Below are 13,287 nucleotides of genomic sequence, written 5' to 3'. Positions count from 1 at the left end.
CATGATACATCAAATACAAGGTTCAAAATCGTTTCAAGCCGCAGACGCTGCAAGTTCCGGGGTGTAAAATCGCTTCTAGCATCATGATAGATCAAATACAGGGTATAAAATCGCTTCTAGCTTGCCCAGGTACTCCTGTAACCTAATCCTACCTTATGCTAGGGTATTTGGCTCAAGGAAATCCTTCGGGCTCCTAGGCCGCCACCCTACCTATGCTTACATGGTTGTTGTTGTCTCATGAACGAGGTTCGGAGTGCCGTCAGGTACTCATACTACCTACTGATAACTCAACATGGCAACCATTAAGCCAAACATCCCTACGGAGTGTATGCTCGAAAGTCCCTGAACCCTGTGCTGACACATATGTGGCACTCTGGCACATCCAAGCGCGAGTACCGCTCATTTCATCCCGTGTCAGCGGCTGAATTTTAGACTGGGCCGCACCTGAAAAATGGTTAAGCTGCCTCCTAGAAAGATTAGGCCCCTGTGTACCACGACACATTTTAGTAAACCAACAACTACATGTGTCGTTCTATATTGGGATGCCGTATATGTAATTAATTTAAACTGATATCTCCGTGAAGACAATTTCCCCTCCTGCTGCGTAGACTATTTTATAATAGCCCAGTCACCCAAGGTCTAATGTTGCCTCGTTTTGCTACCACTCTTCGCTTCAATCTGGTTGGTCCCGAAAAATATTGCAACCGCACCGGCTTGGTTCCCCGGTGGGCTGATAGGTTTCATCCGCCTACGAGCACACCTGCATGAATGACTGCATGCTATCCACATTGTCCATGACCCCGTCGCCCTAGCACGAAATTTGGTATCCATTGCCGTGCATACTCCGTATACACCTTCTGTTCAAACTCAGCTCACAGCGCGCATATCGTGTACGGCGGATAATATGGTCACGGATGAGGCTACTACTGTTATGGTTTCTTGCAGTTAGCCCCCAAGTTTCCGCCTTCCCCTCGGGGCGCCCTATCCATGTGTCGGCACTTTTCCCCTTCTATCTGCTGCACCATTCATACTGTTCTGCCTCTGCCGTTCATCCCTCAGCTCGCTTGATGGTCTCTTCGTGTAATTTCTCCGAGATTTCCTTTTCGTGTAATGCGGCTTCCTCTAACGTCATACACGCTAGTCTTAGAGCCGTACCGTATAGCATTTATGTTCGTCCTCATCTTCAGCAGTAACGGTGATACTGCCTGTCTCAGAACTCTTCTATGAAGCATTCACTCTTCTTTAAACAGGTGGGAGAGAGAAACGAGGAACTCGAACGGTAATCTGGTAGTACAATAATTGCAATTAAGAAAGAAAAAAAAACGAAAGAGTTAAAATTCTTGGACCATCAAGGCACTGACGTAGTGTACCTATCCTTGTGAATCCATCCTAGTATGTTGACCCAAAACCCTATGTTCAACTAATATATCAAAACATGAAACTGTGACTAGATATGTATGAAACCGGGAGATTAGACAATCTAAATAGCATAAGTGAATATAGCGCTGTTGTCTTAGCCATTACAATTTGCTTTTGGGCAAGTTAGTATGCACGCCATGCAGCGACAGCCTAGTCCAAGCAAGATCCAAGAGCTGCGGCAAGATGAACAAGAAATCCATGATCAATAGTAATTTCAGTCGAATTCAGCATGAGAGTCGGCGGTTTAGTTTCTTCGCTTCATAATTGGCACTGCTGCGTTCGCTGAAAGTGCCCGGCTTTGGAGAGACATCGATCACCGGTAGTCCTTTGTACACCGGTTGGTCGTATGCATAAAGCTCCTTTAAACCTTTGAGGTCTTTGTCGGTAACTTGAAGTTTGCTCAGATCGTCGTGATATTCCATAACTGACTGAGGATCCTCGCTTCCGAAATGAACAAAAGGGACTTCTGTTTCTTTTTTATGGGCAAATTCATGTCGGAGACCCAGAACGTGGCCAATTTCATGGCTCAAGATGTTGGCTAGGTATTTTCCATTGTCTCCAGCAAAAATTCGTGGGTACAAGAGCAATTCGCCAGGTTCCGCCCTTGGGAAGAAGGCGTAGGCAAGATAATCGCTTCTCTGGCGATGGTCGTAAATGACAGCGAATGAAGCGGGCTCGTAGCGCTTGACCTCTTTAAAGGACGCACCCTCGCCCTTCCACCTGGCAATCGCTGCCCTCATAGCGTCTTTCGCAGCCATAGCCGAGTCCTTTGAAGGGAAGCTTTCTTCACAAATGAGGTAAGTAAGTTCCGACCCTTTGCACCAGCGTAGAATTTGACTGTCCCACCCAACACGCACCGCAGCGCATCCATGTGGTTGTGTAGCACATTTGCGTTTGGCACGAGCTGCAGCCGTGTTTATGGCACCAGCTTTGGTACCATACGAAGCGTTTATAACTTCATCTCCAGCTTCGTCTTTTTTTCCATAGTCAATCTTTAGTTCTAGGTCGTAGCGTAGCGGGCTTTCAGTGTGAGTAAGCCAAGGTAGTAGGAGGGTGTGTCCAATGGCGGCGTTACATGCGTTGTTGTCGCCATGTTCAATGTTTCCATCGTCAGTGCTGAGGTCTGTGATGTTAGTCGTATCAGTCGATGCATCGCCCTGATCAATAGCACGAGTCGAAACGCTCATCCCCTCTTCCGAGGATGAGCAACTGGCGTCACGGAATATCGCGCCATTATATTCTTTTCCAATGTCATCGTCATGGTCATTGCCATGGTAGTTAACCAAGACCCATGGCTCAGAGGTATCTCGCATAGTGTCTGTAAATGTTTGGTTAGCAGAGGTTTAACTGACACGCGACATCAAGCCCCATCGCGGGTGAAGAGAGGGATACACTCGTCATACCAGCCGTTCCCACCATCATTAGACTCATCATCGGAGGCGACTTGGAGTATCTCGCACTGCTTAGTCGTGGCCAATTGAATTGAACTAGGCTGGAGTGGATGGAGCAACAGCGTACTGGAACCAGATGTTATCTTCCTTTGTCAGTCGGTCCTTGGTCTGTCGGGGCCATAGAGCCAATACAGAATACAATGCGGATGATGGCGCGATAATAAAAAACTGAGGCATGATTGAGGCTGGGGAAACTATTTCGCCTTATTTATTCGTAACTCCGTACGTGGAGGTCAGATGGGTTTACCCGTGAATCCATTATGACTGGTCAATATTTTCTGTGCCTACCTAGGTATGTAAGATGATAGAATTCACGATCCTGTTCCTCTAGCCCGGTGGGTTGTTCGGGCATTGTCCATGTCTACTTCCTAATTAAGATACTCTGATGCCCGCTCAGCAACACGCATCCTCGCAAGTAGATATTGATAATGGACGATGTACGAAGACCTGCAGGAACACGCGCCATGTCAGTGATTTCGCTTAATCATGCACCGGCGAGCATCCGCGCGAGGATTGATTCTGAAGTGTCTGCCTGCCATTGGGCGATGATGCGGGCCTCGTCGCTTCGGCATGCCATTTAAGCCGCGATTGATGGTTCGCGGGCACGTTTTTCGTACGTGGACGAACCAATATTTGCTTTGAAACCCCGGCCACACCCTTATAATACGCCAGTCACTTTGAGTACAGCTGGTCATATTTACCTACACCGGTCCGTCGCCAGCCATTCCTATCTAGACCTGCATCTGCATGGGGTAACAGGCACCGCAGCGACCTCAGGCCACAGGCCATATCACGCCAATCAGTTTTATGAGATATCATGCTATGACGCAAATGCGTGCAGAAGCTGAATCCATTGTGCTTTGCATATGTTTGTTCTCGCGCTCGCGTTTTCTCGGGTAATATACCTACCATGTCTGTCTCTTTTGCACTCTTCAGAAAACGGAGCCTTGCGAACTAAAGTGTCAAGTCTACTAGGCCAGCTTTCCGCCGGGCTTCTTTGCTTATCGTGTTTTCCCACTGATAATGTCTTTTGTGAAGTGATCAGCCCTATGAACTATTTTGTCCGACAGGGGAGATCGTATTCGGGTATCTTGACACTGACACCGGGGAAGTTTCCTAGTGTGAGACTACTAAAGTGATCGCTGTCTTAGACAGCACGCTTCCCCAGCTGCTAAATCTCGGTATCCGTGAGCCGCCGAGGTTAAAAATGGCTAACATCGAGATTGTCTCCATTTTTGATCCACCAACCGAACTACAATCTACTTTGTTACTGTAAGTTACAGTTGGCAATGTGTTGACGCATCTTCTCGAGCCTCTTACGTGTACATAAATTTGCTCTCCTCACGATAGGCGGAGAAATACTAGCACTCGGTAATGAGCGGGAGGGAACGGGAGGGAGCACCCGATCCAATGGACGTGCTGTAGCCATATAGGCATCTCTGCAGGCACTCTCTCCACATAGCCGTGCCCCCCAACACTATATGTAATTACCAATTACTATCACTGGTATCGCCTCCTGATGGCTGTTGCTATTATTGACAATCAAATCAAGAGACTCGTGCAGCACACCCGGTTTTCTTTTTATTCCTTTTTTTCTTCTTCTTTTTCTCAGGGGTTACACTGTATCTTAGATTCGGAGTAACACCTTTAGGACCCGCGATACCACCCACTCCAGATGACAGCGGCGCTAGACCGAGGATGTGTACATGCACATGTAGGCTCTATGAACACGTCACTAAAGGATTCAGTAGTCTCGTTATCAACGCCATCACGAGGAGAGGTATTCTCTGCCCTGAGAGTGAAAACATCGGCAGAGCCGCCAGACTTGGAGTACCCTTCCGGTGCTCAGTACCTTACAACCAACAGGTACCAAGCATCACAGCAAGAGCGGTAGCGAATGAGAAGCACTCTCGGTGAAGCCAAGAGAAGCATGTGATAGTCCGTCGTCATTACCGAGGCACTCGTTCCGATGTCGCCGATTACAATCTTGGGGGGATGTCCTTTGCATCCCGCTCTGATGACGGGCAACATAGTATCCTAGGAACAGTTCAAAAGATATATGAAAATCTGATTCACTGGCATCTTCTTTCCACGGTTTCACGAACAGTGATGGTCGTCCATGTGTTACCAGGCACAGCAGAAGCAGGGCCAGCTCGAGGCCCCATGTATGCGCACAACGAGATTTTCCACGAACTTTCTTTCTCCAGTCAAGCCGTCATCTGTACTCTCATTGATTTATTCACTAATTAAAAGAAAATTCCAAAAAATGAAATACCTGTCAATCTAGAGTCAAATTCTCACCATCTAGTCATTTCACTGTCCAAGTATATGTAACCGTCCTGGTCTGGCGCCAAGCGCCACATCGCAATATAACAAAAGAAAAGAAGAGGGTGCCAAGTATAAAGGAAGAATTAAAGAAACACCAGTCATCGCTAATACCATTGAAACACTGGGGATTAGAAAGAGAAGGACGCCGATTCTCTATTCCAATAGGAATAGAAGGGTACTCGTGTCGAAGGCCTAGAATATGACCGATTCCGTGGGCCAAGATGTTGGCTAGGTCGTTTTATTGCCCTCCGAGACTCAGTGGGTGCACGAGCAGTACGCCCAGAACCGCCAAACCGCTCTAAGAGAGTAAGCCAACAATATACAAAAGAAAGAGCAGGATGAGGATGACTATCATATGGAGCATCACGGTTTTAACGTTGGGCCAATGCAGGAACGGGCAAGCTGGTGGGTGTGTGATCTCAATGGCAGCCGAAGTGACAGAAGATGCTAGGTCGCTGCCAGAAGACGCGAAAAAGAGCTGATCCTGTCAAAATTATCAGCGCAATTCAGTGACAAAGCCGACGATCGGATTCGTCGGCTCATCGTCTTTGCCGAAAGGCCTTACCTCTGGATCGATGTCACGTATGACAAGCCCCTCGTACTCAACCCTATCGTCTTCATAGAAGCGCCTGAGTTCTTCAAGGTCTCGTTCTTGAACTTGGAAATCTTTCGGATCGTCGAAGTAGTTCATAACTGACTGGGGATTCTCGCTCCCAACAAGAACGGAGCGATGGTCCCTTCCTTCGTCACGCCTATGGGCAAATTCATGCCGAAGGCCTAGAATATGGCCAAGTTCGTGGGACAGGATACCAGCTAGGTATTCGGCCGCTTGAAGAGTGTGTTCATAGACGGTCAACTCGCGTAGCGTTTCATTCGGGAGAAAGGCCCTTGCATAGACTGGTGGGTTCCCGTTCTGATAGGTGACGACGAACGTGGCTGGATCATTGCGGCCAACTTGTTTAAAGGTCGCCCCAATATTCTGCCACTTATTGACTGCTACTGCCATAGCTTCTTCTATCGAGAGACTGGGTGGGAAATCCTCTCCGCAGACGACGTAGGAGAGTACGGAGCCCTTGCGCCAACGTGGTATTTCGCCGCCAAAACCAACGCGCACCTCAGCACACCCGTGTGGTTGGGTGAGACATGTACGCTTGGCGTGTGCTACTGCAGTGTTGGTAGCACTAGCATTGGTGGCACCAGACGAAGCGACACCAGGCGAAGCATTTTCAGCTTTGTCTCTTTCCTCATCGTCAATCATTAGTTCCCGATCGTAACGTAGCGTAGCTTCGCTCTTAGTCGGCCCATCAAGCAAACATGAAGGCAGTGGGAGTATATGCGCAACGGCGGTTTTATTCGCGTTGTTGCTGGAACGATCGGCGTTTCTGTCGACGGCGTCGAGGTCTGTGGTGATGCTCGTTGCAACAGTTGATGCATCACTACGGTCAGTAGTATGAGTCGAGATGCTCTTGCCCTCTGCTGAGGATGAGCGACTGGCTTCATCAAGGTCTTTGACATTGTAGTCTTTTCCAATATCATTGACACTGTTGTTCTTCTGGCGATAACCTAATGCCCATGGCTGAGAAGTATCTCGCATGACGCCAGACATTTGCTCCATGGTTGGAGACTCCATGGTTCGAGATGGCGCGGAGGCTCTTGTACAGCGTACCTAGGTAGTTGTGGTTGATCGAATTGAGATGGGTTGGCTGATTGGAGCAACAGCAAGGTGCCGGATTGAGACGCATCTGTTGGAAAGCACAGGACGGCAGAACCAAAATAGATGATATGGCTAGTATTTTATACGGTGACACATGTGATTGAACCAGGTTATGTAACGCATCCCCCAAACAACCCCCATGGACCTGATGCCATGTGACTGGCACGCTTCCCCCATTGTAACAGACTTGGTACTATGGCTCATTGTTCCTCTGCTTCCGTAAGTTGCTCAGGCGCTGAGCTCTATCAACTTCTTAGCAGAAGATACTTCGCTAACCGTTGAGATACACTCATGGATGCAAGTAGATAGGGCTAGGCAGCTGAAGACGCATACAAGACATGCCGAGACGGCGCTACCACTGAGGTACTCCCTGCGAGCGTTGGAGCGAAGAGGCAAGCTTCACCCTCCTACGACGGAGTATTTGCTGAACCCAGAGAGTCTCAGCCGCGCTCCAGTGACGTGGGCTGGGGATCCCCACTAGGGGTCCCCGATGGAGCTGCTGGCGTGGAGAAGTGCTCAGTAAAACACGAGGCTATGAACGTATGCAGACTGGTTGGCTGGGGGCATCGCACCTTGGCAACGCTTCAAGCTTCAATGACAAAGTTCGTCCGGTCCTTGCAGCCGTAGCGCACGTGTTATCGATGCCTCTTTCTCTTTCCGCTCATTTCGTCATACGAATACACTCGTGGCCGGGGAAAACGCCGAGTCGAGTTTTATTCATCACACCAACTTTGTCTACTGTTCTACCGCAATTTGTCAGACCAGGAAGCCGCTGCCTGTTCGACAGTGCTAATATTCTCAATCCCTTTCGCACCCGTCTACCTGATGAGGACAGAGCGTTGAGCACCTGATCTAATCATATCATGGACAACGCATCAACCATCCTATCGCGATTTGGACTACTCCGTACTGCATAGATACTACCTTGGCAGATGCCTACCTACCAACTACTACCTGTATTAAGGCATCCCAGCACTGCGGTCGGTCCACAGTGGCTGGGACTAAGCGCCCGCCTTAATAGCCTTGAAGCTCCAGATCAACCGTTCCTGGATCTCCAGGGGGCAGCAGTGGCAAACGTCAACGCCCAGTCAGCCCCACGAGTTTTCCGTAATCGTAAAGAAGAAAGACCTTGTGGTATTACTTTACACGTATGTAATCTTCTCGCTGCACTGATCGGCCTCGGCCAGGACCAGGTACTAACCTCCGACGGGAGCTTCGGGTCAATGGGACTGTAGGTAGCTCTCCATACCTGTGCTAAAAATGGAGTGCACTCCGTACTCCGTGCTCGGCTATCTCGTCGCGGGGAAGCTAGGTACCTTTTAGTGCTTAAGGATCTGCGACTACCTAGTATTTAAATATACATTACTTAAGGTAGTACCAATCCCTATATCGTCGAGCTGCAATTTGTTGACCCAACTTACAGCCAATATAGTGACACTTTCCCACACCTCTTACATGCGCGTCGCTGCGGGATTGGATCGGGCTCCTCGGGCTTTGTTCAGCCCCACCCTAATACCATTGTACGGGAACAAATACTCCATGCTCTGGTTTGGATCGGCCCTCCCAAGTGCTGACCGGCTACTGGCGGCGACTGACTTCAGTCTTCAGGTATAAAACACGAATAGACTATACCTGGCATCCATGGATCTTTTGCAATTTTGCCGAAAGATGCCGCCCACCGCCAACACATGCTTGACATCATCGGTCTATCCTGCGGCTGCCTATTGCTATTACCGACAGTCAAATTAGCCGGCTGGTACATGTACAGTATCAAGGCCCGTGATACTATCCGTCTAGATGCACGCAGCGCCAGACCGACGATGTGAATAACCTCTATCAACGCGTTGCTAAATAGACTGATGCCCTTATCACCGTCATTCCACGGAGAGGCGGTCTCTACACCAAGAGTGAGAATATCAGCTAAAAATTGTTGACTCTGCCGTGGGCTCTTGTTGATTACAGGCCAATCTCGTCAGCCTTGCCCGAAACGTTCTTTTTGCCTTCCGCAATCCCGGGTCGTTCAGCTGTACCTAGACAAAGCGTTTGTTGCGCCTTAGCGATATCGAGTTCCGAAGACGCCAGGCCACCCACTGATACCGAAGCTCCCCGACACATCCAATGACGACGAATTGCAAGCGGCTGAGCCTACCTACTGCGCTAAGCGTCCTTTGTTCTCCCCTCTTTTCTCAGTAAAATTCCTCTTCTCGGTCTTTTGCACTCTTCTGGGTAGACCGGAACAGAGGATCGCGTTCTTGATGGAGCCACGTCATGAACGAAGCGTCTCATCACATGCTGAGAACAGTTTAAGCGGCTTTCCAGTAGCCACCATAACCTTGCGGCTGCTGCCGTTGCATCAGCAGGCTGGGCCTCTCATTGTTTCCAGCCTTTGGTGATTCTTCCCGGTTCGTTCTTGCAACTCAAAATGCGAAGTACACTTTCTTGCGGGACACTCTGGATTTATATCTAGGTACTCTATCTTGCGGGCGGGTATCTCCAGCAGGAGAATTTATACCAGAGAAATTTCCGACCGGGAAATCGTATCAATTCAAGTTTGTTTAAGCAACTCTCCGGATATCTTGGGTCGGGGAAATCCACGGATGTAGTACTGCTTGTGGGGGATGAAAGGAGCATTTCCATTCTGAAGCTCACTAATACCCCGTATGTGCCGAATTACTCGTACTCGTACAATAAGAACCGCAAGCATCGTGTCGTCGCATTCGCAGCTCCAGGTACGGGTACGACATTCGAGTACATTCTCTTTGGTTGTGTGCTATCAGGGTTTTTTCTTTCCCAGAGCTGTTTTCCCCCAAGTTTTCTTTAATCCTTTAATCCGTTCTCACTTATCAGTCAGCGTGCCTGGAATAGCTCTTTATGGATACGTGTTTTGGTCATCCGTGCAAAACACTATTAGCTATAGTACCTAGGGCAGATCTCTTTACCCTCAAGGGGCTGGATTATGATACTTTATCAGCAGTATCGTTAATAGAGAACACACAGACAAACAAACAGACAAAGCACGGAAAGCCGATGTTGTCGCCGGTAGAAAGACCTGAACCCTTGCGCCAACGAACTCGTCAACTACCACCGAGTCCTAACTGCGCTGGACACCGACCGCGAATCACCGACCTCCAAACCCAAACCGCAAATCGCGGACAAACAAACCACCCACTCAAGGTAGGTATGTAGTTATTTACACAGCCTCACTAATGCGGGTATGTAATAGTGCTGTTTACAAGCACTTAATTATTCCCACCAGCTACAAATTCTGCCTTGTAAGCTGGCAAGCGGGGGACAGAAAAATCCAGACCGATAAGATTTCGAACAGCCACATGTTAAGTAATACACCAGATCTTCAAATATCTGCTACTATAGCTATATATCTTTTAATATTTACTACTATATTTATATTTCTTTAATAGCTGTTACTATATCTATATTTCCTTGGTAACTGCTAGTATAGTTATATATTTTTAGCAGTTGCCTCATTATAGACCAACTTGAGGAGCTCCAGTACATCGAGAGCTTGAAGACCCAGGCGGTTCGTAATAAAGCCAGAGATATTGCGAATATGACGAGATGGTATATTAAGAGAATGCTGCCGCGATGGAAGGACAGTACGTTGCTAAGTGTATATACTTTTTTAGGTCCCTATTTTACGGCCTCGCCTTTTCTGACCTCCACTTGGCAGGCAAGGCAAAGCAAGTACATATGTATCTGAGAAACGTCTTTGATAGCAGACTAAGCGTACAATTCTGAGCCACCACGCGCTTCGCGGTCGACGATTGCAATTTCGGTGGCATTTCCCCTTCATCCCGCGCTTGTAGAGCTGATGATGGGTGTTTTATATCGCCGTAGTGCTTCATCATAGTAACTTATATGTCGATATTGTTGATGGCATCGATAGCAAACCCCCCCCCCAATTTACCTCTTACGAGGATGCCAGGAACAGTGAGGGTCCAGGTGTGTGGTAGGTACAACAGAAGCAAAACTACCTTACATGCACATACATAGCTACTTCACTTACGCAGTACTCACTTTTGCCTCGCAGATGGGGGGCCAATCATGCAAGCACGTGCAGATACAGGATCAAGGCTCGCAGTCTATAAAACGCCCGTACCGCCCTGAGAAAAGCGGCGAGATTTTTCACAATCTTTTTCCTATCCAAGCTATAATCCACGGTTCTACTATTATTCGCGGTTCTATCAATCTATTACTAAACCGAAAAGAAAGGGGCATAAAGAAGAAAAAAAAGAAAAGAAGGGGAAAGAGGAGGATCCGTCAACCAATAATCCAATCATCGCCATATCCGATCAAGTAGCCAAGCGCTACATCACCCTAACAGAAAAGAAAAGAAGAGCTAGGCAATTGCAAAAGAAGAAATAAAGTAGCACCGATTATCACCGATACCGTGAAGAGCATAAGGAATAGGAAGACAAGGGTGTCGGCTCTATGCTGCATCGTGGTGCTGACGCCGAACCAATACAAATATGGACAGGTTGGTCCATATTGTTCATCAACGGCGGTTGAAGCAATAGAAGATACTGGAGGGCTACTGGAAGGCCAAGAAGAAGGGAATGTCTGCTGTCTTATTAACGCAGTTCAGGAAGCAAATTGGTATCATGATTCATCTCCATTATCTTGCTGAAGGACCATACCTCTGGATTGACATCAAGGATAGATAGTTTCCCATATTTTGTTTTGTCATACGCATAGAAACGTTTTAACTCTTCGAGATCTTGTTCCCTTACTTGGAGCTGTTTTGGGTGGTCAAAATAGTTCATAATCGAATCGGCATTCTCGCTCCCAAACAGAGCAGAAGCATGTCCTTTCTCTCTCTCATGAGCAAACTCATGTCGAAGCCCTAGAATATGACCAACTTCGTGGGCCAAGATGTTGGCTAGGTAATTTGGCTCTCGGAGACTCGGTGGGTATATAGTCAATTCGCGCGATGAGTCGTTAGGGAAGAAAGAGCAGGCATAGACGTTTCTGTTGCGATTTTCGTATATAACAGCAAACGTAGCTGGGTCATTGCGTGCGACTTGTTTAAATCTCACACTAATACCACCCCACATATCAATTGCTGCTTTCATGGAATCTTCCACCAAGGACGAGAGAGGGGATGGGAAGCTTTCTACGCAGACGACATAGCTGAGTTCAGAGCCTTTGCGCCAGCGTGGTATTTTACCATCCCAGCCAACGCGTATCTCGGCACATCCGTGTGTTTGGGTGGCGCACTTGTATTTAGCTGCTGCTGCATGAACGAGGCAAAGCTCTCGGTGGTCACACTTTGCTGCGTTGCTGTCAACAACCTTGACACTAGGTAAGATATCTCCAACTTGGTCTCCATCATTGTCCGTCTTTGGTTCGTCATAAACTGGCAAAGAAGATATAGATAGGGCGGATGCAGGTAGATGAGCCTGCATTTGTTTCCAGTTGCATTGGCCGATGTTGCTGTCCCCAAGATTAGGGCTCAAAATGGTCGTCTCAGTAATTGAAGCAGCATCATTAGCAAGAGAAGAGGGAATACTCATATCGCACTCCGCAGACGTGCGGCTCACTTCAGTAAGCTGTACACCATGGTTGTGGATGCGAGTGCTATAACATCTAATGGAAGACCATAGAGTTGTGATGTAGGAAACATTTTTATCTGACGCAGGTAGAGGCAAATCCATCATCTAGACTTGATTCTCGGCACTGGAATGGCTTGCAGGCTTTCACTTCTTGGACTGCCTTTGCGTCGCCTGATCGTGGAATTTGTACTGCGCAGTAGTGGATCGGAATTAGAAGCTGTCTTGCTTAAGTGGTTCTAGATGTAGACAGGACTAAGAGATTAGACATCTGAGGATGTGTCCTGAGAAGAAGTGTGTCCTGGGAAGAAGTGTGTTCTGAGAAGAGGCTATCGCATCATTCAATTCGGGGTAAGCATCTCCTTTTAAGATATGAGTTGGATTGTGATCTTAATTGCACCCATGCAAATGGAAAGTCAAGACGACGTCTCAATGGCTGTGGCCGCCAGTTTACTAGGTACCTTCGGCGACTGTGATTGGATCGACAGTCAAGATGCATGCATAATATCTTGGCACAGCCCGATACGGTACCAAAAAAAACCCATACGATAGTCTAGTATTGTACCTTGCAAGACCCTACGGTGGTGTACCTTGCAAGACCCTAAGGTACGACGAGTGGTGTAGACTAACCGGCCCGGCGCCATCAAGCATGCTTCCGATATGACCTAGGCCACTGCCATGCATGAGCATGGAGACGGATGGTCTGGCTAGGACGTTGCACACATGTGCTAAGCCAAGTGTTTGTAGTACAGGTTGAGGAGGATGGATGTGCGAGTTAAGGTAGGGCAGAGTATTATTGGCAGTGCGC

At 48.0% G+C, this 13,287-nt stretch overlaps 3 protein-coding genes across 3 annotated transcripts; all 3 read right to left on the bottom strand.

Moving 5' to 3' along the window:
- Nucleotides 1–1,643: 1,643 nt before the first annotated feature.
- Nucleotides 1,644–3,047, bottom strand: M431DRAFT_4381 (hypothetical protein; the record flags this gene model as incomplete). Its single annotated transcript, XM_024915166.1, has 3 exons — nt 1,644–2,737; nt 2,823–2,878; nt 2,938–3,047. 3 exons carry the CDS (start codon nt 3,045–3,047, stop codon nt 1,644–1,646), a joined length of 1,260 nt encoding a protein of 419 aa, XP_024775041.1.
- A 1,975-nt stretch (nt 3,048–5,022) lies between these two features.
- M431DRAFT_15785 (hypothetical protein) lies at nt 5,023–6,963 on the bottom strand. The gene is made up of 2 exons (XM_024912976.1): nt 5,764–6,963; nt 5,023–5,682 (listed from the first exon to the last, which is right to left on the bottom strand). Exons 1-2 carry the CDS (start codon nt 6,826–6,828, stop codon nt 5,497–5,499), a joined length of 1,251 nt encoding a protein of 416 aa, XP_024775040.1. The 5' UTR covers nt 6,829–6,963; the 3' UTR covers nt 5,023–5,496.
- A 4,607-nt stretch (nt 6,964–11,570) lies between these two features.
- Nucleotides 11,571–12,188, bottom strand: M431DRAFT_66012 (hypothetical protein; the record flags this gene model as incomplete). Its single annotated transcript, XM_024921699.1, has 1 exon — nt 11,571–12,188. A coding segment is annotated over one exon (618 nt), but the record flags the coding sequence as incomplete, so codon positions are not given.
- Between the last annotated feature and the right edge of the window lie 1,099 nt (nt 12,189–13,287).

This window comes from Trichoderma harzianum (assembly GCF_003025095.1).
Source record: "Trichoderma harzianum CBS 226.95 unplaced genomic scaffold M431scaffold_5, whole genome shotgun sequence".
Taxonomy (NCBI): Eukaryota; Fungi; Ascomycota; class Sordariomycetes; order Hypocreales; family Hypocreaceae; genus Trichoderma; species Trichoderma harzianum.
This window is presented reverse-complemented; position numbering and strand designations above follow the sequence as displayed.

Excerpts from the sequence above, each read along its gene's own strand:
- M431DRAFT_15785 (XM_024912976.1), bottom strand. The coding sequence starts at position 6,828 with ATGGAGTCTCCAACCATGGAGCAAATGTCTGGCGTCATGCGAGATACT. Across the intron at positions 5,683-5,763 it reads TACGTGACATCGATCCAGAG|GATCAGCTCTTTTTCGCGTC; the intron begins GTAAGGCCTTTC and ends TAATTTTGACAG.